At 37.0% G+C, this 26,239-nt stretch overlaps 1 protein-coding gene across 1 annotated transcript in view; it reads left to right on the top strand.

The window, feature by feature from the left end:
* Window positions 1-25,654, top strand: part of LOC107551510 (CDK5 and ABL1 enzyme substrate 2-like) — a 32,264-nt gene extending 6,610 nt beyond the window's left edge. The window contains exons 2-8 of the mRNA XM_016233125.1: window positions 10,532-10,624; window positions 15,820-15,897; window positions 18,678-18,786; window positions 18,988-19,141; window positions 19,895-20,042; window positions 23,912-24,116; window positions 24,661-25,654. Of these exons, the coding sequence (XP_016088611.1) occupies window positions 10,532-10,624; window positions 15,820-15,897; window positions 18,678-18,786; window positions 18,988-19,141; window positions 19,895-20,042; window positions 23,912-24,116; window positions 24,661-24,801 (928 nt within the window). The 3' untranslated portion in view covers window positions 24,802-25,654. The remainder of the gene's footprint in view (window positions 1-10,531; window positions 10,625-15,819; window positions 15,898-18,677; window positions 18,787-18,987; window positions 19,142-19,894; window positions 20,043-23,911; window positions 24,117-24,660) is intronic.
* Window positions 25,655-26,239: the final 585 nt, after the last annotated feature.

Raw genomic sequence — 26,239 nt, 5'->3', positions numbered from 1 at the left:
TCATGGTTCCATACTGTGCATAATAATAAAGTTGTAATGCCTAAATGCCAACTGTAACATTAGAACTATAATTTTAGTTTTTAGAGTTTTATTTTTTCATATTTACATAAATGTACTAGATTTTCCATAAAATATCTTATTTGAATCATCCAGACTTTTATATCGGTGCATTATTAAATAAGTAATGTAAATGTAATAGTTTAGAAGTAATACATTATTTTTTTCTTTTGTGTCATCGATACGGATGGTGATACACAAAGAGACCCGACTAATCAATAATGAAATTTGTTGTTTCCTTGAACGCTCTAATGGATGATTCATCCAAACACATCCATCTTTCTCTGGGCAATCTGCCCACTCTGATTGTGTCTGATTTGATATGACCTCCAGTGTCCCGTCTCACCAAGCTCATGTCTTAGATTCCTCTCCGTCCCATTTTCTGCATTTGAGATGGATGCAAATGGATTGGAGATTTACTAGAAAACCGAGAGAGAGACAGAAGAAAAAAAAAACAGAATAAATGAAATGTCGGGATCAAGTGAGTGACAGATGGGCCGAGAGAAAATGAGGTTTACGCAAAGCTGGCAGCTGCTTCAGAGTTCATCACGTTTTTCATTCTGGAGATAATGAAAGGGGTTTTAAGTCATTTGTTTTCGGTCACAGTCTTCAGATTTTCTTTGCTCTCTTCTCACTCGCCTGCTCGCAGGTGCGGTTCCTCGCCATGGGTTATGATATCAGTAATTCAGATTTGGAGGGAGGGTGTATCACCACACAAATGGCGGAGCAGATGGAGGGTGCAAATAGGGGGAGCTGTTTGTGTTTGTTCGGCACGCTAGGGTTGTGTAATAGTTTTCAAACCAAACAGAAGGTAGATGATGTGCCCTGGTTTTGTGCCCAAAGCATGTGGCAATAATCTGTGATGCTCATGTAGGGATAGAAGGGTTTAGAACACACACAAATGAGACATAGACCAAAAGTTATGTAACTATGGTAAGACATGTAACCCAACAGACTTTTCTGCAGGGCTTTTTTAGGAATTTTCAGAGAAAATTATTTCATGTCTGAACCATGTCATATTTGGGCTTCCTGAAAAAGGGATAGTTCACCAAAAAATTAAAATTCTGTCATTACTTACCCTCATGTCGTTCCAAACCCGTAAGACCTTCGTTCATCTTCGGAACACAAATTAAGATATTTTTGATGAAATAAGAGACCCAGAAAGGTAGTAAGGACATTGTTAAAATAGTCCATGTGACATCAGTGGTTCAACCTTAATGTTTTGAAGCTATGCGAATACTTTTTGTCTGCAAAGGAAACAAAAATACCTTTATTCAACAAGTATTTCTCACAAAATTATTCTCATAGCTTTATAAAGTTAAGGTTGAACCACTGATGTCACATGGACTATTTTAACGTGTCCTAACTACCTTTTTCTACCTGGTCTCATGGCAAAAATGTACCTGGGGGCACTTTTTCGCGAGACACGAAATACGTACCAATAAGTACTTATCACTGCAGTTTCCAAAATAAATGAACACCGTATAGAGGCCGTAAAACTCTGACACCTTTTATTCCTTTTCACACAAATTTACAGTTTCGATTAATAAAGCATAATTTTTGCACAATTACTTGAAGAATATTATGTTATGACTTCAAAACCATTTTAATATGCTGAGAGATTTGAAAACTGATGCTTTTGAATGTTAGCATCGCACATATCCAGCTTCATATATATGGGTTTTCATTGACTGTAGGTTTGTAGCGGATGCAAATGGATTGGAGATTTACTAGAAAACCGAGAGAGAGACAGAAGAAAAAAAAAACAGAATAAATGAAATGTCGGGATCAAGTGAGTGACAGATGGGCCGAGAGAAAATGAGGTTTACGCAAAGCTGGCAGCTGCTTCAGAGTTCATCACGTTTTTCATTCTGGAGATAATGAAAGGGGTTTTAAGTCATTTGTTTTCGGTCACAGTCTTCAGATTTTCTTTGCTCTCTTCTCACTCGCCTGCTTGCAGGTGTGGTTCCTCGCCATGGGTTATGATATCAGTAATTCAGATTTGGAGGGAGGGTGTATCACCACACAAATGGCGGAGCAGATGGAGGGTGCAAATAGGGGGAGCTGTTTGTGTTTGTTCGGCACGCTAGGGTTGTGTAATAGTTTTCAAACCAAACAGAAGGTAGATGATGTGCCCTGGTTTTGTGCCCAAAGCATGTGGCAATAATCGGTGATGCTCATGTAGGGATAGAAGGGTTTAGAACACACACAAATGAGACATAGACCAAAAGTTATGTAACTATGGTAAAACATGTAACCCAACAGACTTTTCTGCAGGGCTTTTTTAGGAATTTTCAGGGAAAATTATTTCATGTCTGAACCATGTCATATTTGGGCTTCCTGAAAAAGGGATAGTTCACCAAAAAATTAAAATTCTGTCATTACTTACCCTCATGTCGTTCCAAACCCGTAAGACCTTCGTTCATCTTCGGAACACAAATTAAGATATTTTTGATGAAATAAGAGACCCAGAAAGGTAGTAAGGACATTGTTAAAATAGTCCATGTGACATCAGTGGTTCAACCTTAATGTTTTGAAGCTATGCGAATACTTTTTGTCTGCAAAGGAAACAAAAATACCTTTATTCAACAAGTATTTCTCACAAAATTATTCTCATAGCTTTATAAAGTTAAGGTTGAACCACTGATGTCACATGGACTATTTTAACGTGTCCTAACTACCTTTTTCTACCTGGTCTCATGGCAAAAATGTACCTGGGGGCACTTTTTCGCGAGACACGAAATACGTACCAATAAGTACTTATCACTGCAGTTTCCAAAATAAATGAACACTAGAGGCCGTAAAACTCCGACACCTTTTATTCCTTTTCACACAAATTTACAGTTTCGATTAATAAAGCATAATTTTTGCACAATTACTTGAAGAATATTATGTTATGACTTCAAAACCATTTTAATATGCTGAGAGATTTGAAAACTGATGCTTTTGAATGTTAGCATCGCACATATCCAGCTTCATATATATGGGTTTTCATTGACTGTAGGTTTGTAGCTCACGGAGTACGGAGACGTAGGCTACTTGAGAGATGAGGAGCTCCGGTTCGAGTCCCGTGTAACTACGGTTCGACAAAACGGTTCAAATCTGCATATAAGGAAGTTCAAATGGCATGGTTGCATCAACAAATGCGTTTTTATATCAGTTTTGCATTTGTTAACACTATCGGGTAAGTTTAGGGTTTGGTGTAGGGCAGGGATCCGGGGGGGGGGGGGGGGTTGTGTTTGCGTAACGATGTATGTTATAATACATCGTGTACACTCACTAAACAGAGTGACAGAGACCGAGACAGTGGTAGAGCAGAGCAGAGCCAATTCATAAAATAACAATATTTAAAAGCACACATCCAGTTTTGTGTGAGTGAAGGAAATCCGCTTGGGAGTGGAGAGATTTGTCCTCACGCACATGGATCGCGTAACATTATGCGCTCTCGACATTGTCATTAAGATCACACTATAGAAACCGCCTAAAATTAAGTATAAAGAAGAGAAGAAAGCGGCCCTAGGCAGCTGCCTACACATGCCAGGATCCGCCACTGCCAGATGCAGTTAGAAATGTACTAAAAACAAGCTTATCGCAAGACATCTGGTAGGGGGGGCACCTGGGGTGGCCAGACAGATTTCAGGGGGGGCCGGTGCCACCCCTGGCCGCCACGTAGACACGCCCCTGCCTCCAGGGCAAGATTTGAGGGAACCCTGGTGTAGGGCATATTTCCAACATGATAGAGCATTAAATTTTAGCGACAGTCCCCGGATATTTGAATTCTGAACCACTGCAATACGTAACTGAGGCAACGTAATAAAAACGTGCCAAGGTTCACGTATTGAACCCGTGTTTTAGTGCCACTCAGTGGACATTTCTTTTTGAAACTGCGGCGAAACGTGCAGTAAGGTACGTAAAAACGGTGTTGCAGAAAAGTACCCAGTGGTACGTATTTTTATGAGACCAGGTTGACCTTTCTAGGCCTTGAGCCTATCTGTTTTGTTGCTGACCCTTTGAGACGGACTAGCTGGTCTGGTGTCATTCTAAAGCCCTAACAACTATTCAGTTATGAAACTTTTGGTTTGCACTGGTACATATTATTTTTTTAACCAGGACGAGATGAAATGCAGCAGACTTCAAGTGAGATTTGACCAGCTGTCTGCTCAGGCACTTTGTATGTGGTATTTAAATCTTGATCTCCTAGTTTAATGCTCCATAATCCATATTGTCCAAAGATTTGCAGCGCTCTTGGCACTCTTGTACATTCCTATGCATGATACGGTGTTGCTTGAAAAATAAAATATAAGATTACTAAATATAAAAATAAAAAAAATTCGATCTCGATTCAATATCAATTCATGTGTATATAGTGTAAATATAAGGGGATAAAAAATATTTTGTTGAATGCAGTTGAATGCCTTTTTAGCATCATTTTAAACTTGGTTTAAATTCAGTATTTGCTTGAATTTGTTGTGTGTAATTATGCAAGTATCATTAAAAAAAGAATACAGGTTAATAACTTTTTAAATTTCTCATTTGAAAATCCAATGTTTAATCATGTCTAAATACTTATTCAAATGAAGAACTTAAAAATAAGTAAGCTAAGCAGGAATGACCTGCAATATGCTAGATATATTTAGAATATATTAGATATATTAAGAGCCATACAGGTACCTACACTGTAAAAAATGACCGTGAATTTAACGGTAAAAGGCTGTAAAAATGCTACAGTAAAAACCTGGTTAACGGTAAATTCCCCTACTATATACGGTGAAAAACTGTATTGGACATTACATGTATTGGACATAAATTTTACGGTAGTATACCGTTTTTGGAAGTGAAAAAGGCTGTATAATTTACAGTGAATAACCGTAAATTGACATTCCCAGAATTCCCTGCGTTACATTTCAAATTTGATGTTGTTTTGTTGAAATAACTATGTCCCTTAGTTTTTTCTTATCAGTTTTGTATATTAGGGTTGTGTGTTACACCTAATGTTGTTAAACGAATGTTTATTGCATTATTTCAGTGTCATGTGTGTTACCATGATGGTGTTTAGTGTTTGTGTGAATGACACTGTGCATCTTCTATAGATGTTATTATTTAAAAGCTGCGTGTGATGGGCTTTGGTTCATCGTGTGACTTTCTCATCACCACCTGCATTTGGTGGCTATCAGTGTATTACAAAGGTACAAAACAGATTTCAGTACTTCAGTAGGTTGGTATATTAACATTATATCAGTTAATGAAATTATGGTATTTAACTGTAAATTTAAGTTAAAACCTAAAATGTTGCTACCGTATTTTTTACGGTAAAATTCCGGTAACCACAGCTGCCGTTTTTTTACCGTAAATTTTACGGAATTTTTTTTACAGTGTAGTGGGTAAACCATGGCATTACAAATGAAAATGATTTTTTTTTTCTGACCACAAAATGACTCTAATTTGCCTCTTTGCATTGGAATTTAAAACACTTTTCTCAATTTTAACTTTTAATGCACTAATTGTAATATAAGTAATAGAAATATTAGTAAAATATTTTAAGTAATTAATGGACCATAATTATTGCACAAATAGTAGGCCTATTTAGTACCAAAAGATCTCAAAATATTAAATATTATTGAATTAAAATATACAACACTTATTTAACTGAAAAATAGTTTAACTGTATGGTCACATTATAAGTAAGCAATACCTAAGGGTTAAGAAAACCATATTAATGTTGCCTCGCCATCACTCTCCAGAATAAAATGATACTGTAAATGTCATCGACGTAATAATCAATGCATAATATGCTGTAATGTTTACCACAAATTGCTGCAAATACCTGTATAATGAAGCTGTCGTCTATCCTACTTAAACCCATTCAAATGTATTGTCAACGCTGGTTTGTTTGGATTGTTGGTTGGCTATGAACCACGTGACCGCGCGGAGACGCCGGCGAGATCAAAGCTTGTCGCAACTCTGTTTTTCAGTGGCTCTGGCTTAAACTGAAGCGCTTCATTTTACGATTTACGCCACATTAAGTGCGCCAAAACTGTATTTATTGTTTGAATTTAGTATTAAAACTTACAAATTTTGAAAGCTGAGACTTTGTTTCGTATCACCTAAGTAGGGTTGGCAATTTGGCGTGAGATTTACATGGGCAGAGTGAGAGCGTGAGACAGAACCTGAAAGCATGTGTCTCATGCCAAATGCGTGAGAGTTGGCAACCCTGGCTTAATGAAAGGTCTGGTATGGTTAAAAAAAAAAAAAAAAAACAACCATTGGGAAGATAAATGTCAACACAAATATAATTATGTACACTTTTGAAGTCAATATAAAGGGCCCTATTTTAACGATCTGAGTGCATGGTCTAAAGCGCAAGGGGCAGGTGCACTTAGGGGTGTCCGAATCCACTTTTGCTAGTTTAACGATGGGAAAAACAATTGAATTCAATTCAAGTTTATTTGTATAGCGCTTTTCACAATACAAATCGTTGCAAAGCAGCTTTACTGGAAATTAAGTTTCTACAATGTTTAGTAGTAGCTTGTCAGTGGTGACTGTCAAATTGATGTACATATGGCAGAAATGTACAGTAAAATTCAGTTAATGACGTAAAAACAGTCGGCGCGCCCAGCGCATGGTCTAAAATGGTTGTCCCTATTCTCTTAATGAGTAATGGGTTTGTTTTGAGCATAACGTGCAATAAACCAATCAGAGTCTCATCTCCCATTCCCTTTAAGTTCCACTCGCGCCATGGAGGATTCGCAATTTACAAGGCGGAATTTGCGAGATGGTCCTCACTGCAGAACACAAGTTGTTGTGTGTAATTATGCAAGTATCATTAAAAAAAGAATACAGGTTAATAACTTTTTAAATTTCTCATTTGAAAATCCAATGTTTAATCATGTCTAAATACTTATTCAAATGAAGAACTTAAAAATAAGTAAGCTAAGCAGGAATGACCTGCAATATGCTAGATATATTTAGAATATATTAGATATATTAAGAGCCATACAGGTACCTACACTGTAAAAAATGACCGTGAATTTAACGGTAAAAGGCTGTAAAAATGCTACAGTAAAAACCTGGTTAACGGTAAATTCCCCTACTATATACGGTGAAAAACTGTATTGGACATTACATGTATTGGACATAAATTTTACGGTAGTATACCGTTTTTGGAAGTGAAAAAGGCTGTATAATTTACAGTGAATAACCGTAAATTGACATTCCCAGAATTCCCTGCGTTACATTTCAAATTTGATGTTGTTTTGTTGAAATAACTATGTTCCTTAGTTTTTTCTTATCAGTTTTGTATATTAGGGTTGTGTGTTACACCTAATGTTGTTAAACGAATGTTTATTGCATTATTTCAGTGTCATGTGTGTTACCATGATGGTGTTTAGTGTTTGTGTGAATGACACTGTGCATCTTCTATAGATGTTATTATTTAAAAGCTGCGTGTGATGGGCTTTGGTTCATCGTGTGACTTTCTCATCACCACCTGCATTTGGTGGCTATCAGTGTATTACAAAGGTACAAAACAGATTTCAGTACTTCAGTAGGTTGGTATATTAACATTATATCAGTTAATGAAATTATGGTATTTAACTGTAAATTTAAGTTAAAACCTAAAATGTTGCTACCGTATTTTTTACGGTAAAATTCCGGTAACCACAGCTGCCGTTTTTTTACCGTAAATTTTACGGAATTTTTTTTACAGTGTAGTGGGTAAACCATGGCATTACAAATGAAAATGATTTTTTTTTTCTGACCACAAAATGACTCTAATTTGCCTCTTTGCATTGGAATTTAAAACACTTTTCTCAATTTTAACTTTTAATGCACTAATTGTAATATAAGTAATAGAAATATTAGTAAAATATTTTAAGTAATTAATGGACCATAATTATTGCACAAATAGTAGGCCTATTTAGTACCAAAAGATCTCAAAATATTAAATATTATTGAATTAAAATATACAACACTTATTTAACTGAAAAATAGTTTAACTGTATGGTCACATTATAAGTAAGCAATACCTAAGGGTTAAGAAAACCATATTAATGTTGCCTCGCCATCACTCTCCAGAATAAAATGATACTGTAAATGTCATCGACGTAATAATCAATGCATAATATGCTGTAATGTTTACCACAAATTGCTGCAAATACCTGTATAATGAAGCTGTCGTCTATCCTACTTAAACCCATTCAAATGTATTGTCAACGCTGGTTTGTTTGGATTGTTGGTTGGCTATGAACCACGTGACCGCGCGGAGACGCCGGCGAGATCAAAGCTTGTCGCAACTCTGTTTTTCAGTGGCTCTGGCTTAAACTGAAGCGCTTCATTTTACGATTTACGCCACATTAAGTGCGCCAAAACTGTATTTATTGTTTGAATTTAGTATTAAAACTTACAAATTTTGAAAGCTGAGACTTTGTTTCGTATCACCTAAGTAGGGTTGGCAATTTGGCGTGAGATTTACATGGGCAGAGTGAGAGCGTGAGACAGAACCTGAAAGCATGTGTCTCATGCCAAATGCGTGAGAGTTGGCAACCCTGGCTTAATGAAAGGTCTGGTATGGTTAAAAAAAAAAAAAAAAAACAACCATTGGGAAGATAAATGTCAACACAAATATAATTATGTACACTTTTGAAGTCAATATAAAGGGCCCTATTTTAACGATCTGAGTGCATGGTCTAAAGCGCAAGGGGCAGGTGCACTTAGGGGTGTCCGAATCCACTTTTGCTAGTTTAACGATGGGAAAAACAATTGAATTCAATTCAAGTTTATTTGTATAGCGCTTTTCACAATACAAATCGTTGCAAAGCAGCTTTACTGGAAATTAAGTTTCTACAATGTTTAGTAGTAGCTTGTCAGTGGTGACTGTCAAATTGATGTACATATGGCAGAAATGTACAGTAAAATTCAGTTAATGACGTAAAAACAGTCGGCGCGCCCAGCGCATGGTCTAAAATGGTTGTCCCTATTCTCTTAATGAGTAATGGGTTTGTTTTGAGCATAACGTGCAATAAACCAATCAGAGTCTCATCTCCCATTCCCTTTAAGTTCCACTCGCGCCATGGAGGATTCGCAATTTACAAGGCGGAATTTGCGAGATGGTCCTCACTGCAGAACACAAGATCCAGGGGGCGTGGTTGGATCCAGATCCAACTCATCCCACATTACATTACCGTCTCCACCCCCTGATCCCTAAACCCACCCATCTCCACACCTAAACCTACCAATCTCCACCCCCTAGATGTGGATCCAACCACGCCCTCTGGATCTTGTGTTCTGCAGTGAGGGGCTACTGGAATTTGCAAGCGCAAAGACTAAACGTGTCTCCAGAGAGGAAACAGAGCTGCTCGTTCACGTTAATATTTTGCATGTTTGTGTGCTGCTGCACGCCCCTGTGTGTGTAATTAAACAGAGTATACGTGTGTTGTGGACCCGCCTATAGGCACATATTACTAACGCGCTCTTTAAATAACAAAAAGTTACTGCGTCATTGACTTTAGACCAGGTTTTAGTTGGTCAATGGCGCAGTCTATTTCAGTTGCATCCAAATAGCAACGTGCCAACAGTGCTCCTGAACGCAAGCCCATGAGCGCACAATTGGGTGCAAATGCATTTGCTATTTAAACAAGGTGGCGCAGGACGTGAAAATGATAACCGCGTCGGGCTGAAACTAGCAAAAAACACTGGTGTCGCACCTGGTGCCGCATTGTGCCGGGTGTATGATAGGGCCCTAAATCAATATTGACCATATTGTTAGTGTCGATCGCCTTGTGGGCGGTATGGTACTTTCTGAACTCCTGTTCCCCTTTCTTTCCCACACTGAATGATTCAACAATGTTTTATTTGAGTGATTCATCAGTGTACATTATTCCAAAAGGAAACTGTCTGTCTTTTATCAAAATGTAACAACTTGTTCTGCCTTTAGTCCCATCTTAGTAAAATGTGAGGGTAGTTTCATGTCGATGAGCAAAGAGCCATAATGACGGTGCCATGCGGAGCAGGTCATGGCCAGTTTCATTAGCCATAATGACACATTCCCTTGAGGAGAGGAAACAGCCAGTCAGTTGACTCACACACTTCAGTCACATTTAAACAGCATTTAAACGCTGGAACAGCGCTTGGCTGAACGGGAACAAATGGGTGTATAATAATAGATGACTTTATATAGAACAAATTAAAGGAATTGCATTTTGGCTTAGAACCGTTTCAAGCAGCTTAAAACCTGTTTGTGCTGAGTTTTGTGTTTTGTTTTGATTCTTTCCATTGAAGTTGTTGAGTTTGGGTTAAATACTTGTGGGCATTTGGGCTGTTTTGCATAGTCACACAGCATGCATTTATTATAAAGGTTGTGTCTAATCTTCAGACAAAGGTTTATGTAAGAATGTTGAGGTGAAACCAAATATGAAAGACCTAAAGGATTTTAATTTCATGTTTTACCCATGTTCTGTCCATCTGTATTTGTCCTCAGGAGTCGGAACTCATCTGGCTCTCCTCGTCCACGCTCTGTGAAGAAAGTCCACTTTATTAAGAACATGAGGCAGTACGACACCAGGGGCAGCAGGTGTGTTTATTCACTTCTCCATGGGTGTGTGGGTTTTGGGGTTGTTAATACCAGTGATAACAGCCCACTGTATGTGTGTTTGTGTCTGTCGGTCTGTCTTTTCCCATGCTAGTTATGTTTGCCCCTCTCTGTGCTTCAAAACAAACAATCTGGCTCTCGTCATCATTCTTTTCTCAGTTTGGCAATGATCCGTTACAATTACTTTATGCAGTGCTCTTGTATGATTCATGTGAGGATATCATATCTCTGACAGTTTGTACACAAATACTGAAGACACATTTCCTATTTTCATAACTAATTTGTTAAAGGGGCCATATTTTTAAAATGTAAAAAAAAAAAAATATTTTGTGCAATAAACGAGTTTGATGTGCTATGAAAAAGAAGAACAGCAGAAGTAGATACTATTATTCCAGTTTATATACAGTGCCGTGAAAAGGTTTTTGTCCCCCTCCTGTTTTTAAATTTTTTTCATATTTGTCAGACATAAAAGATTCAGATCATCAAACTAATTTTAATATTACACAAAGAAAATGCAAGTAAATACAAAATGCAGTTTTTAAATGATGATTTCATTTAAAAAATGAAAAAAGCTGTCCAAACCTACCTGGCCCTACGTGAAAAATTAATTGCCCCCTCCTGTTAAATCATGAACGGACTGTGATTATCCACATTATTTTAGAAAGCCGAGTTAAATTTCACTAGCCACACCCAGGCCTGATTACTGTCAGACCTGTTGAATCAAGAAATCACTTAAATAGAACCTGTCTGACAAAGTGAAGCATGCTTAAAGAGCAACACATCATGCCGCGATCTAAAGAAATTCAAGAACGGATGAGAAACAAAATAGTTGACATGTATCAGTCTGGAAAGGATTCTCAAGCCATTTCTAAGGCTTTGGGACTCCAGCGAACCATGGTCAGAGCCATTATCCTCAAATGGAGAAAACTTGGAACAGTGGTGAACCCTCCCAGGAGTGGCCGGCCTACCAAAATTACTCCAAGAGCACAACGACGACTCATCCAAGAGGTCATAAAAACCCAGAACAACATCTAAAGAACTGCAGGCCTCACTTGCCTCAGTTAAGCTCAGTGTTCATGATTCAACAATAAGAAAGAGACTGGGCAAAAACGGCATCCATGGGAGAGTTCCAAGGCAAAAGCCACTGCAGTACTGACCAAAAAGAACGCAAAGGCTCGTTTCACATTTGGCAAAAAATATCTGTCATCCACCTGGATGGCTTCCGTGTACGACAGTCAGTGGAAGTGAGAAAAAACTGTTTATTACATTTGAAATATGGATATTTATCTTACAAAAACACATTGATTCACTACAGGAGGCCTTTATTCACCCCCCGGAGCCGGACTTTTTTCACGTCTTCTGAACTGTTGACAACAAACACCCACTTACCCCCATTGTAATGCTTGGAGGGGCCAGAACAATTTTTTTATATAACTCCGACTGGATTCGTCTAAAAGAAGAAAGTCACATGCACCTAGGATGCTTCGAGAGTGAGTAAAACACAGGTTAATTTTCATTTTTGGGTGAACTAACCCGCACACTCTGAGCTTTTTGAGGGTATTCTCATCAAAATTGGAGGAAAGGTTAAGGAATCAACCTGGTACAGGTTAAGATCAACCTGTACCAGAATGACGGGAAGAAAAAAGTATGGAGAAGGCTTGGAACAGCTCATGATCCAAAGCATACAACATCATCTGTGAAACATGGTGGAGTAGTGTGATGGCATGAGCATGCGTGGCTTCCAGTGGCACTGGATTACTGGTGTTTATTGATGACGTGACCGAAGACAGAAGCAGATGGATGAATTCTGAATGTACAGGGATATACTGTCTGCCCAGATTCAGTCAAATAGAGCAAAATTGATTGGATCGCGCTTCATAGTACAAATGGACGATGACCCAAAACATACAGCAAAAGCAACCCAGGAGTTTTTGAAGGTAAAAAAGTGGAATGTTCTGCAATGGCCAAGTCAGTCTCCTGATTTCAACCCAACTGAGCATGCATTTCACTTGCTGAAGACAAAACTAGAGGCAGAAAGACCCACAAACAAACAACAACTGAAGTCAGCTGCAGTAAAGGCCTGGCAAAGCATCACAAAGGAGAAAACCCAGTCTCTGGTGATGTCCATGAGATCCAGATTTAAGGCACTCATTGCCTGCAAAGATTCTCAACAAAATATTAAAAATGAACATTTTATTTATGATTCTATTTATTTGTCCAATTACATTTGAGCCCCTGAAGGGGGGGGGGGGGGACTGTGTATAAAACGGTTGTAATTCCTAAGCATTTAATATTTTTGTTTAGCCTCTTGAATTAAAGCTTAAAGGGGTCATATGATCCTTTCTCTTTGGAGAATTACAATTACTCTTGGTGCATAAAGAAGATCTGTAAAGTTGCAAACACTAAAGTCTCAAAACCAAAGAGATATTCTTTATAAAAGTTAAGAGTCAACCACGCCTACCTAAAACGGCTCGTTCTAACACGCCGCCACATACCTATGTTACGTTCTGGGAAGATTTGCATAACGCCGCCCAAATGTTCACGCAAAGAAAGAAGGCGTAACTTTTATTCTCGCTGTAGTATTGTTGTTGCCGCTGCCATGTCGGGAAGGCACTGTGTGATTTGTTGTGAAAGTGAAACTACTTTGTTTGGTCTTCCAAAAGAGGACGATATCCGCTTCGTCATGCCTAGAGCTGATCCGTGCTGGTCGCTGAGGAAATACATCAACTTTCACCGTGGACAAAGCGGAGTCCAGCCCGCCTCAGCTCACTCTATCCCGGCCTCAGTGCACGCTAAGCCGGGGCTTCCCCTCACGCTAGGCCACTGTGTTTTTCGTTGCCACTGATGATTCAAACGCGAGTTTTGGGCAGTAGAGTAGCACTTGTTATTTGTCATTTCTCCGATCACAAATGCAGACAGAGTTTTATGTTTACGCGGCGCGATGCAACGCAATGCGTAAAAAGACAGTATAAGTCATTATAATCAGTAATTATGTCCCCACTGGATGCAACAAATGCCTCGTTTATAATGGGTTTTAATGTTTGTCTCATCGCTCCGGCCGGACACAGCATCAACAGTATGTGAGGGGCGTAACATTTCTGTCATACGCTTGAGGTATTCGGCCAGTCATAACGCACTGGATAGCTGGCCAATCACAGCACACCTCACTTTTCAGACCGATGAGTTTTGTAAAAATCGACGCGTTTCAAAAAAGCGGGGCATAGAGGAGAAACAATAATGTACAGTGTGTGGAAAATAATGTGTTTTTTGAACTTTTTTTTTAACACTTTGGTGTAAAAATTTCATTACACCAAATACACAAAATAATGTTCTTTTTAGCAGCATCACATGACCCCTTTAAAGTCTGCACTTCAATTTCATCTTCATCTTGTTTCATTTTAATTCTATTCTGGTGGCATACAGAGCCAAAATTATGAAAATTGTGTCTGGCCTAATATATATGGACCTAACAGTATATTCAAATAGAAAACATTTATTTTAAATTGTAATAATATTTCACAATATTAATGTATTGTTTTTATCAAATAAACTCAGCTTTGCTTAATTTTCATCTGATCTTAACCGTTTCAGCAGCACATTTTGATGCCAATTGTTTTATAAACTCCGCTCATGTTTTACTGAAGAATGCCAACTACATTGAACCCCAAAATAGGATATGAACCCTATGTTACAAAATTTGAATTTCAGTTATCGGACTTTACATAACATTATAATCGGATATTATAACAAGTTTTGGCATAGTACACTCAACCTAAGGAATGACTGGATGGGATTTTTGTTGTTCTCTTAAGGAAGTGGCTGTCCTCTGTGAGATCTGGCCTCATTCCATCTGAGGAACGACTGCTATGTTTACTAAAATCCCATTATAAATTGCCCCAAATAGACAGCGGTCCATATTTTCCGCTTGTGTTCCCAGGCTTTGGGTTTTCACACACAAATCAGCACGTACCTACTTGCATTCACAGGGTCACAGACAGGATTGGGGGCAGGCGAATAAAACCGATAAGATATTTTCCACTGGATGATCACAGATCCAGATAAGCCTGGTGCTCAGTGGCCTCATCTATAGAACAAATGCAGATACTCAGTATAAAAAAAAAAAAAAGAAAAAAATTGTAGGCTAATACTGTTGCCTATAGGAAACAATGGGGCACTGTTGCAGAATTCACCATAATATCCAGTCAGATAACTGAAATTAAACATTTGTAATTTAAGAGGTCATATCTTATTTTTTGGTTCAATATAGTTTAATATAGCATTTTTCAATAAAACCTGTTTAAAATGTAATAAACAATCTGAAAATCACCTTGACATAGCAGCCACTGATAAACTACTCCTAATTGTAATGTGGAAACTTTCATTTTCTTTTAAGCTAATTTGCAATGATACAAATAAACATGAATTGAATGAAATTGAAAAGCTGAATCCCCCATTGGGTAGTGGTTTTCTTAATGGAGACACTTCATTTGTGAATGAAAAATTATGGTTGTTAAAATCTATTAATTCCAAAATTGATACCGGAGATAGAAATGGAAATCGATCCCAGAAATCTCTAGAAAATGATTCCGTTAATTGCCCTGACTCGTGCTCACTGTTATTTCTGGAGCCATTTCTCCACTGTCATGTGACTTATGACGAAGAAAGAGTAAGAAAAATCCTCTAGGCTGCTGCGACCGACACTCAGTTTCATGTTAACTGCCATTTTACCACCCTTTCACATCTCTATGATGCAGTTTTTTTTAATTCTAAAAATGCAGAACATTTCCTGTGAGGGGTAGGTTTAGGTGGAGGGTTGGTGTAGGGCAATAGAATATACGGTCTGTACAGTAGAGAAACCATTACGCCTATGAAGAGTCCCCACAATGATAGCGAACCAGACGTGTGTGTGTGTGTGTGTGTGTGTGTGTGTGTGTGTGTGTGTGTGTGTGTGTGTGTGTGTGCGTGCATCTGCGTGTTGATGAGGCAGCAGTGTATTTTAAAGGCTGCCCTATTTGACCCCTCTTGTGTCACAGGTGTTGTGTTTGTTCTTGATCTGAATGTACTGAGAGATTAGTGTGTAATTTGTGTTATGGAGTTTTGAGTTGGCCTGTGTATATATGTGTGTCTGTGTGGAGAAAGTGTTTGTAATGTTAACTAGTTTGTGTTCACCACTGCAGGATCGTGCTTATCTGCGCCAAAAGGTCTTTGTGTGCCGCCTTCTCTGTGCTGCCTTATGGAGAGAGCTTCCATATCAGGTATGCATGAAACAAACATGAAAATCTGCTTATTTACTTCAAAGCTCAGATTTGGTTATACAGTAGGCCTATAGTGTGGTGCTAAGCTGTGGAGATTCACACAGTCACGCTTAATGAAGCTATGTCTCTCAAAAGTTTTGACTTTGTCACCAGGAAGGGTTGTGGTTTGCCCTTTAGCCAGTCTGTTTGATTCAAACTTTTTATTTAATGAATCAGCCAAAAAGACTCAAGCTAATAATCAGTATAATCAGGTCAAAGAATCAGTCTCACTCACACACTTACTGAATCAGTTGTAACAGTTCTTGACTAACTCACTGTATTACTTTTTAGCAACTCAAAATGAACCAAGAACTGTCTGTGTGATGGATAATAATGGCAAGACTTGAATGGTTAAATTACTGACTGTCTATTCATAAAACAATTTATAGTTACAGTTTTTCAGTATAGATTTATCCAGATCTGTGCCTGCTTAATTAACTAACATAATAAAACACAATAAAAACATAACTCTATAGCAATAACATTTCATACATGCGCATATATATATATATATGTGTATATATATATGTGTATATGTATACACAGCCACATTTTTTTATTTAGGTTTTTTTAATACATGCCCTACTTTGTTCATCTTTAGAATGCGCATCAAAGACTGACACGGAAGAGAATAATTTTTTTGAATAAAGTTGTTATTTTTGTTTTCTTGCGAATATATATATATATATATATATATGTGTGTGTGTATATATGTATACACAGCCACATTTTTTTATTTAGGTTTTTTTAATACATGCCCTACTTTGTTCATCTTTAGAATGCGCATCAAAGACTGACACGGAAGAGAATAATTTTTTGAATAAAGTTGTTATTTTTGTTTTCTTGCGAACAAAAAAATATTCTTGTGGCTTCATAACATTACAGTTGAACCACTGGTGTCACATGGAGGGTCAGAAAGCTCTCGGATTTCATCAAAAATATTTTAATTTGTGTTCTGAAGATGAACAAAAGTCTTATGGGTTTGGAACGACATGAGAGGGAGTAATTAATGACAGAATTTTCATTTTTGGGGGAACTAACCCTTTAAGTCTTTCCTTAGTATATTTGTATATTTCTTTATATAGTTAGCAACGGTTATTCACCTAGTGGCGACTGGGTTCGAATAATACTATCCAAAACTGTACTAACATAAGAGAATCGATGAAATCATTAAGGTTGGAGAATTCAGAATTAGAATTGAGATTCCCATTCCTAGCTGTCATTTCCATGACTTGTCTTTACATGTTTTCCTCAATCTCAAATAGACAAATGCACACAAGGAGATATGTTGAGCTGAATATAAGTTCTGTTTGGTTCCTCTGCTCTCCTCAGGGGATTCATATCTAGGGTGAGATTCAGGGCAAATGGGACCGGAAGGAATTTTTCCCACATCCATGTAATGGGCCTGGCATGACACGGCCAAAAGCCTCCTCTCCTTTCCCACCCTCTTTCATTATGGTTTCATAAAATGCTGATATAAGAAATTGGACCATGGGAAACTTTGTCTATTAGGTCACTTTTTTTTAAAAAAGAGAAGAAATTAAACTGCCATGCTATGCAAGCGGTCTAAGACTGTAGATAAGGGCTGCTAGAGGGAGTGAATATATATGTGTGTGTTCAGTCAGTGCTTAAAGAGCAGCTCTGTATCCAACACACTCAGCTACTTCTGTCTGGAAGGAAAAGCAAAAGATTGGAACAGTTTGAATTTGAAGCTGTCTATATTAGGTGAGTTAGACTTGTGTGTGTGTGTGTGTTGAATTGGCTCTGTGTTTGAACTTGTTTTCAAGTCCGTAAAGAGCTGTCTGCTGCTCTTTCAACCAAGCAACATTAAATTTAATGAGCTAACATGTCTTTTTGTCTTGTTTCGGGGTGGGAAATATTGCAAGGCTCATCTCAAGGGCTTTTATTTTAAATAGCCAACAGATTTTAGTGTATGTCGCAGTTAGTCGGAAGTAGGTGGTATTAGGAGGAAAGACATTCTTACAGAGCATTTGATTGGACAATTTTGTGAGTACAAGATGAGTCATCAATATTTTAGGGCTGTTTTCTCAGAAAAGAAAAAAGGGACATTTTAAATTCACATATCAACTAAAATAAAGGATTTTAATCAATGATATCAGTAACAACTTTACTTAAAGCCTTTATGTATAATGCATTATAAAAGTAGTTTTAATGCATTAATTATGCCTTGCAATGCACCTTTATAATGCATTGTACAATCTCATGAATAATTGTAACCAGTTAATACATTATAACACTTATCAATTAATTGTTACACTACACATTTTAAATTCGGTTATAATTATTTAGGCAAGTTATAATGTATTACAATGCACATTATGAATAATTATAATGCATTATACCCCTTTATAATGCATTATACATAAAGGCTTTAAGTAAAGTGTTACCATGATATCAAACACACAGATGATCTCCGAGCAGTTAAACATAGACATAAAGCCACAAAACTCCAATTTGATACACTTTTTGTATGCAAACACTTTGCAGCACTTAAATATTTATAAAACTACATGAGAGTGAGTAAATGATGACAGAATTTAAATTTTTGCGTGGACTATCCCTTTAAATTATCGAAAATATTAACTTAAAATCTCAGGGTATACTTCAAATACTACTTTAGGTCAAAGGGGATCGGCTGACAAACAAGTTTGGGCATCCCTGTTCTTAATTTTGGATTTAAGCAATGAAAACAAGCATCTGTCAATCTGTCTTTGTGTCAGTGACCCTCGTCTGGATGCTCAGCGGCGGAGGCACTCATCTGGAGGAATGTCCACAACCCTAGAGATGCTTCCCGGGCTGGAGGGGGTGGAGCTGGACATGTACGGCAGGGTAAGAGCTTGTCATTCTATCCCTGCACCTGTCAATCAGTCAGTCAGGAAATGTCACCGAGCATTGTGCTCAGCGTACCATTGGACCTGCTCAGGAATGACAGCTTTATATCTCTTCATTTGATGCACCCAGAAGGTTAAAGGCGCTGTCAGGATTTCTCCGGCTGACAGATGGCTTGTTATGATCTTATTTGTTGTGCAGACGGTGTCGTACGCTCAGTTCCTGTACCCCACTAACGCTCTGGACCACCACAAACCTGCAGTGGATCTCGCTCTACCCATGCCGTATTCCAGAAACAGCATCCCTTGCAGTTATCCTCCCTCTCGCCTCAACAGCACCGTCGGCCTGGACCTGGGTATATCTCACACACTAACACACATAGACTTGTGAGGACCTCCTATAGGCATGTATTGTCCTCAAATTAGCTGAATATCTGTAGACTAACTCTAGACCTACTCTATACATACACTTTCTTGGTCTTATTTGGTATTACTTGACCAATTTAGATACGTTTATATACAGTAACTTTCAAAAGTTTGTTTTTACTGAGCAAGGATGCTTTACATTGATCAAATGTTACAGTAAAGACATATATAATGGTTCCAAAGATTGCGGTTTCAAATAATTGTTGTTATTTTCCTTCTATTCATAAAAGAAGCAGCACGACTGTTTTTAACATTGATAATAATAAGAAATGTTTCTTGAGCAACAAATCATCATATTAGAATAATTTCTGAAAAATCATGTGACGCTGGAGACTATATCAATTATTTTATTTTTTTTTGGAATATGACGTTCTTTCAATCAAACCACGTAACACTGCTGCTCAGCTATTCACAGATGTGTGTTGGTGTTTTGGGATGTTTAATGTAGCCCAGTTTGGTCTTGTTTCTTGTTTTTAGACATTAATTTACCCATCAGACACACATGTAGAGATGAATGGCTATCTGTGTGATTAAACCTCTGTGCTGAAAGCAGGGTGGTCTGACCTACAGACACGGATAAACATAACTTATCCAGCTGACGTCATTACTGACCACTGGATAATACTGCTTATACACATGTACACTGTAAAAAGTTTTTATTGCTGATTATCTTACTGATGTAGATTCTCAGTATTTACTGTCATTCTCTTTGTCCCTCCAACAGACAACAGTAATAGAGTATGTCAAACCGTCAGATCTGAAGAAGGACATGAATGAGACCTTTAAGGAAAAATTCCCCCACATCAAACTCACACTGAGCAAAATCAGAAGGTACACTCACATTTTAAATGTTTTCTTCAGTAACTGTTTACATACACAAAAATATGACCATATTCTGATTAACATAGGAATATTCCTATGTATGTAATAACCAGATTAAACCAAATAAATTTCAAAAGAGAGCTTAAACCCTAATGAATACGAACTGAATAAAGTAAAAAGTTACATTTTAAATGGATAGTTAACCCAAAAATGAAAATATTGTCATTAATTACTCGCCCTCATGTCTTTCCAAACCTGTAAGATAGGGGTGTAACGATTCACTCGTTTTCTCAATGCATCGATTACAAACCCTGACGATACATATGCATCGATCTTAAAACATGGATTTTTGAATCGGGAATCACTGATTTCGGCTAGTAATCGCGTAACTATATACTATAATTATTATAGCGATTAATTATTATAGCTATAATTTCTATAGCGATTCAATGCTATATATACACATTAAATTACTACAAGCACGAATTAATGGAGACCTTGAACCGTGTTGTTCGTGCCCTTACATCTCCTTCACGCGCTCCACTATTTACCGCCTGTCACAGGATTGCGCTTATGGAGGACGAAACCTGCAAAAACAATAAATAAATAAATAAATAAATGTGTGCATAAATACATGTATTCTTGTTTAAATACATAACTAATTAAACGTGATGAAAGTAGGCAAATAAAATAAATTGGTGGGCAAATGGAAAATGTTTAAGGAAATGCTAAAATCATCCTAACTATTTTCCTTTGATCACTCATTTATTTCTGAATGAAGTTCCACTTTTTTTTTTCTTCCCTCTGCGCAACATGCTAATGAGAGGGTGTCAATTATGCAAGAGTAGGCGGATCGTATGTGATGCGCTTGAGCGTTTGCCTGCGCATGCGTATTAACTTCATCAGTCAAGGGGACTGATTATTATCTTACACTTTTTCATAGGGTTAGTTTTGTAGTTATAAACATGAGACAGCTAAATCATAAAAGATTTTAAGTGGCCAGTGTAAAATATGAATGCTTACATAGCTCTTAATTGCAATTCTGAACCGTTATTTGTTTAATAAACATACTTTTGTCACTTGTATTTTCTGTTCTGATAACTAATGGGGAAAAAACGGTCTGTTCCTCGATTAAACCACTTCATACCAGTTCTCAATGATGTATATGAGCCTCTGTTTGTACAATAATAAATTGAGAATCAACTGAGACGTACCCTTGTGTATGTCACTAATGGTTCTCCCGCCGTAAAGAGAGAGAGATTGCTGCAGATCGACTTGGTTATAGAAGACTGTTTACTGACCATAAAAATTCTTACATGTACCTAAACAACGAGCAGGTAAAACCATCCTAATAAACACTAGCTGTCATCAAAAGAGCGAGCCCTTATTCCACGGATAAAGTGAATAATCTCACGATGACCATGGGATACTGATATTAGTTGTCTGTAGCTGGGAGACTCAATCAGGTTACAAAAAAATTACGTCAGGAAACGACACTGGCCATTTCGTTGGGTCGTTTGTAAAGTCACAGATACTGTACGGTCAATACAGCTCAGTTTTTTTATGTATCTTGTTCTGTTGAATGGAAAAAGTGACTTTACGTTGGCCATGCTGGATTAACACCATGCATTTCCTGTCAGCGGGAAAGGATAGTTTTCCCCATGCCGTGCCCCCAGCTATCACATGACCCTGACCAAGTCCATGGTTGACACCCTCTCATTAGCATGTTGCGCAGAGGAAAAATAAATGTGGAACTACATTCAGAAATAAATGAGTGATCAAAGGAAAATAAATAGGATGAGTTTAGCATTTCCTTACAAATTTTCCATTTGCCCACCAATTTATTTTATTTATTTACCTACTTTAATGACGTTTAATTATTTCTATATGTATTTAAACGAATTCCCATATTTATACACACATTTATTTATTTATTTGCATATTTATTTATTTATTTGTGTATTTATTGTTTTTGCAGGTCTCGTACTCCATATGCGCTCGCGCTCCGTTCGTAGCTCTCACTGACACTTTTTTTTATTATATTATTATTATTTTTTTTTTAAACCAGCTTCTCGGTCAAACAATATAAGTGTCTAAACGCATACGCATAGTTCCACTGAATGATAAAGGACTTTTAACGTAATGTCGTTAAACCGAATGTACGAAGGAAACCGTTAAAATAACCACAGCATTAACAACAACATTGAAATAAGAGTGTGTTTTTTATATGTCAATCAGATTCATGAAAGTTGCGTTCATTGCTATAGCAAACAGACATCTGGCGCATTTTCTTTCTGAATCATCATTCGCCGATAGAAAGGGAAAGTTAAATACTGTAGCATTTTATTTTATGAAAATATAAAGAAACTCGCATCATGCAAAGGTGAGACAACAAAATGTTACCCTATACATTTACACTATGCTGCATAATAGTTAACACAAACTTTTAAAGCCTTTTTTATTATTATTATTATCTTGACTTGCATACCCTAGCGAAAATAAATATACTAAAATGTATTTGAAATAAATTTATTTCATGCTAAGAATACTACAAATAAAATTACATATGTATGTAGGCTACTTAATAAAAATACCCAGCAACTGTACTTTTAGGCCCAGTTTCAAAGAAGCCAGGACTAGACCTTTTTTTAGGCCAGCTTTTATAAAGTTGAGACGGCTCAAACATGCATTTTAGTCAGGACTAGCCTTAAGCCTTGTCTGCGAAACCAGGTTATACTAAATTGGTATACTTAAAGTCTGCTCAATTGGAACAACTAATTTTGAACTTAATCCACTTTAACTGTGAGAAAGTAGTGCTAAAGTCAAATTAAAGATATATTGAAGTATATTTGATTGTGCTAAAGTGGAACTATTGCAAGTATGCTTCAGGTACACTTTAAATATCTTGCATTTAAAGAACGATATTATTCAAAGATCATATCATTCTCATCAATAGTGACATTAAAACACATTTTAGACTTAATATTTAGAAATGTGCATTGTGCACAAGTAGTATTCCAAGTAAAGTTGAATTATAATTTTTATATCAGTAACTCTCGAGCGATTTATACCACTAAATATAGTAATAGATTTTAACTATACTTAGTTTGAAATAAATGTATTTATATGACTTTTTTACTAGTGTAAATTCATATGCCATAGCATCATTAAACTAACGTCTAACAACGGACAAAAGTGGATATTTTTTGCCCTCACTCTCTGACTCCATAAAGGCTGCCGTGTAATTTGCCCCTTAAGCATATGAAGAATTTAGGGGAAGCATTTAAATAATCCTGTGAATGCACTTAAAGAATGCAGAATAGAGTCGTTAATCGAATCGTATTGAATGTAATTGTGAATCGAATCGAATTGAATCGTTTTGAATTTGCAAAAATCGTTCTTGAATCGTATCGAAACCCTATGAATCGAATCGATTCGCTGTTTACCCAAAGATTCACAGCTCTGCTGTAAGACCTTCATTCATCTTCTGAACACAAATTAAGATATTTTTGATGAAATCCGAGAGCTTTCTGATCCTGCATAGAGAGCAAGGGTACTACCACGTTCAAGGCCCAGAAAGGTAGTAAGGACATCATTAAAATAGTCTGTGACATCAGTTGTTCAACTGTAATTTATGAACCTACGAAAATACTTTTTGTACGCAAAGAAAACTAAAATAATGACTTTATTCAACTATTTCTTAATTTGTGTTCTGAAGATGAACAAAGGTCTTACGGGTTTGGAACGACATGAGGGGGTGAGTAACTAAGGACAGAATTTTACTGGTGAACTAACCCTTTAAAAGTTCAAAAATGTTCTTCTTTTGCCGTCTGTTCTCTTTATGTCTGCCAACATCTGTCATTCCGTCTCTTCATCAGTTTGAAGAGGGAAATCCATTCAGTAGGAGAGGAGTCTTCCTTGCAGCCGGTCACCATAGCCATGGCATTTGTGTACTTTGAGAAGCTGGTCCTACAGGGGCGTCTCAACAAGCAGAACAGGAAGCTGGTGGCGGCCGCGTGCATTCTACTCGCCGCCAAGATCAGCAGCGACCTGAAGAAACAAGAGGTCAAGCAACTGATCGACGTGAGTGATGCTCCGACACACACTTTCCAGTCAACACATACACTGCAGTTCAAAAGTTTGCCAAATGCACCAAGGCTGCATTTATTTAATGAAAAATACAGTCAAAACTAATATTGTGAAACATTTTTACAATTTAATATCACTGTTTTGTTTTTGAATGTATTTTTAAATAGAAGTTATTCATATGATGCAAAGCTATATTTTCAGCATCATTACTCCAGTCTTCAGTGTCACATGATTCTTCAGAAATCCTTCTAATATGCTGATTTGCTGCTCAAGAAACGTTTCTGATTATCAATGTAGAGAACAGCTGTGCTGCTTAATCTTTTTGTGGATTCTTTAACGAATGTAAGATTCAAAAGAGGAACATTTATTTGAAATTATACATCTTTTGTAACATTATAAATGTCTTTATGGTCACGTTTGATCAATTAAGTGCCTCTGCTGAATAAAGGTATACATTTCTTTCAACAAAAAGCACAGTGTTTGTATATCTATCTATCTATTTCTAATGTATATCTATCTGTTTTTTTTCTGCCCAAAGAAACTAGAGGAGAGGTTCCGGATTAGCCGTCGAGAGCTGATTGCTTTAGAGTTCACTATCTTGGTGGCTCTGGAAATGGCACTTTACCTACCGGAGAGTAAAGTCATGCCCCACTACCGCAGACTGGTGCAGCAGACCTGACGTGGGTAGAGCGGAGGGCTCAGGAACGTTGTGAATATTCAGATGAGATGCGTAACGCAGTCAAAAGTGTGGGACTCTGCGTTCCCTCCATTGCAGTTTGAGGTAACGGAGCGAATACATATCAACACGAAGCTCTGAGGAAGAACCGACGTTCCAAATGATGCTTTATATAGCAATCTGGCAAGCGGCTTTTCTTTTCATGGCTGTCTGTTTTTGTGACCACCATGGGAATACTGCTGAGGAAAACCGCACGGATCTTCTTTTATTGAATTGAGTTAAAACCGAAGGTTTTAAGACTCAAATGACAAGGGAGAAGCTTTAACTCCTGCCACTTCACTTGTGTGCATGCATGTTTGTAACATTCCGTATCTATTTACCATAAATAACTTTTATTTTAGACCTCTACTTTTGTATAGAACAACCTACCATTCACTGTATCACTAAAGCACTTTAAAGCAAACAAAAAACAACAACAACTGTGCATGTAAACATTATGCAATAATAATATAGTCATTAGCACAGATCACATAATATACTGTATATGCACTTACTTTAGTGTTATTGAGTAACTGACTAAATTTACCTTAGTATTCAGACCTAATATGTTCACTGTCGTTGATAAGGCTTGATTATACTGTGAAGAGTGCTCTATATTAGAGCTGATTTCAAGGAAAGCACATTTTCAGTGCGGCCGGTATTCTCACTTTTTCTTTTTTTATAGAATTTTTAAAAAAAATCCTCTTTTAAATTCCGCAGAAGAAAGTCATGATGCAAATGTGTAAAAGATGACAGGTTTTTTATTTTTAGGTGAACTATTCTTATAAGACACATGGTATTAATGTATGTGCACACTTCCATGCAAAAGTTTTATTTTATTTTTTTCCCCTTTTTTTAATTTTTTAATTTTTTTAAAGAAATTTCTACTGTTATTCAACAAGGTTGCGTTCAATTGATTAAAAGTGACAAAAATCATTTGTAAAATTGTTCATGTCTTTAATATTTCGAATAAATGCTGCTCTTTTGAGCATTCTCTCATCATAGACTCCTGAATAAAAGGTACAACAGTTTCCACAAAAAATTCAAAATAATAATAATTTAACCGTGGGGATAAGAAATGTTTGTTGAGCATATTAGAATGATTTCTGAAGGATAATGTGACACTGGAGACTGGAGTAATGATGCCTGCTGAAAATTCAGCATTGCATCACAGGAATAAATTAAATTTTACAACAGAAAACAGTACAAAAATAATATTTCACAATATTACTGTTTTTACTGTATTTTTAATCAATTACATGCAGCCTTGGTGAGCACGTGTACATATGTTAATTTCACTGTTTATTCATTAATTGCCATAATATTCTGTGTTCTGTCTCAATTTTTCAACTAGTAGCATGACAATGCGGCATACTGTATCATGATTTATCCAAAAGGTTTT

This window comes from Sinocyclocheilus grahami, unplaced genomic scaffold (assembly GCF_001515645.1).
Source record: "Sinocyclocheilus grahami isolate Dianchi unplaced genomic scaffold, SAMN03320097.WGS_v1.1 scaffold426.1, whole genome shotgun sequence".
In the NCBI taxonomy this organism is placed as follows: Eukaryota; Metazoa; Chordata; class Actinopteri; order Cypriniformes; family Cyprinidae; genus Sinocyclocheilus; species Sinocyclocheilus grahami.
The sequence above is the reverse complement of the archived record's forward strand: the minus strand, read 5'-3'. Positions and strand labels throughout refer to the sequence as shown.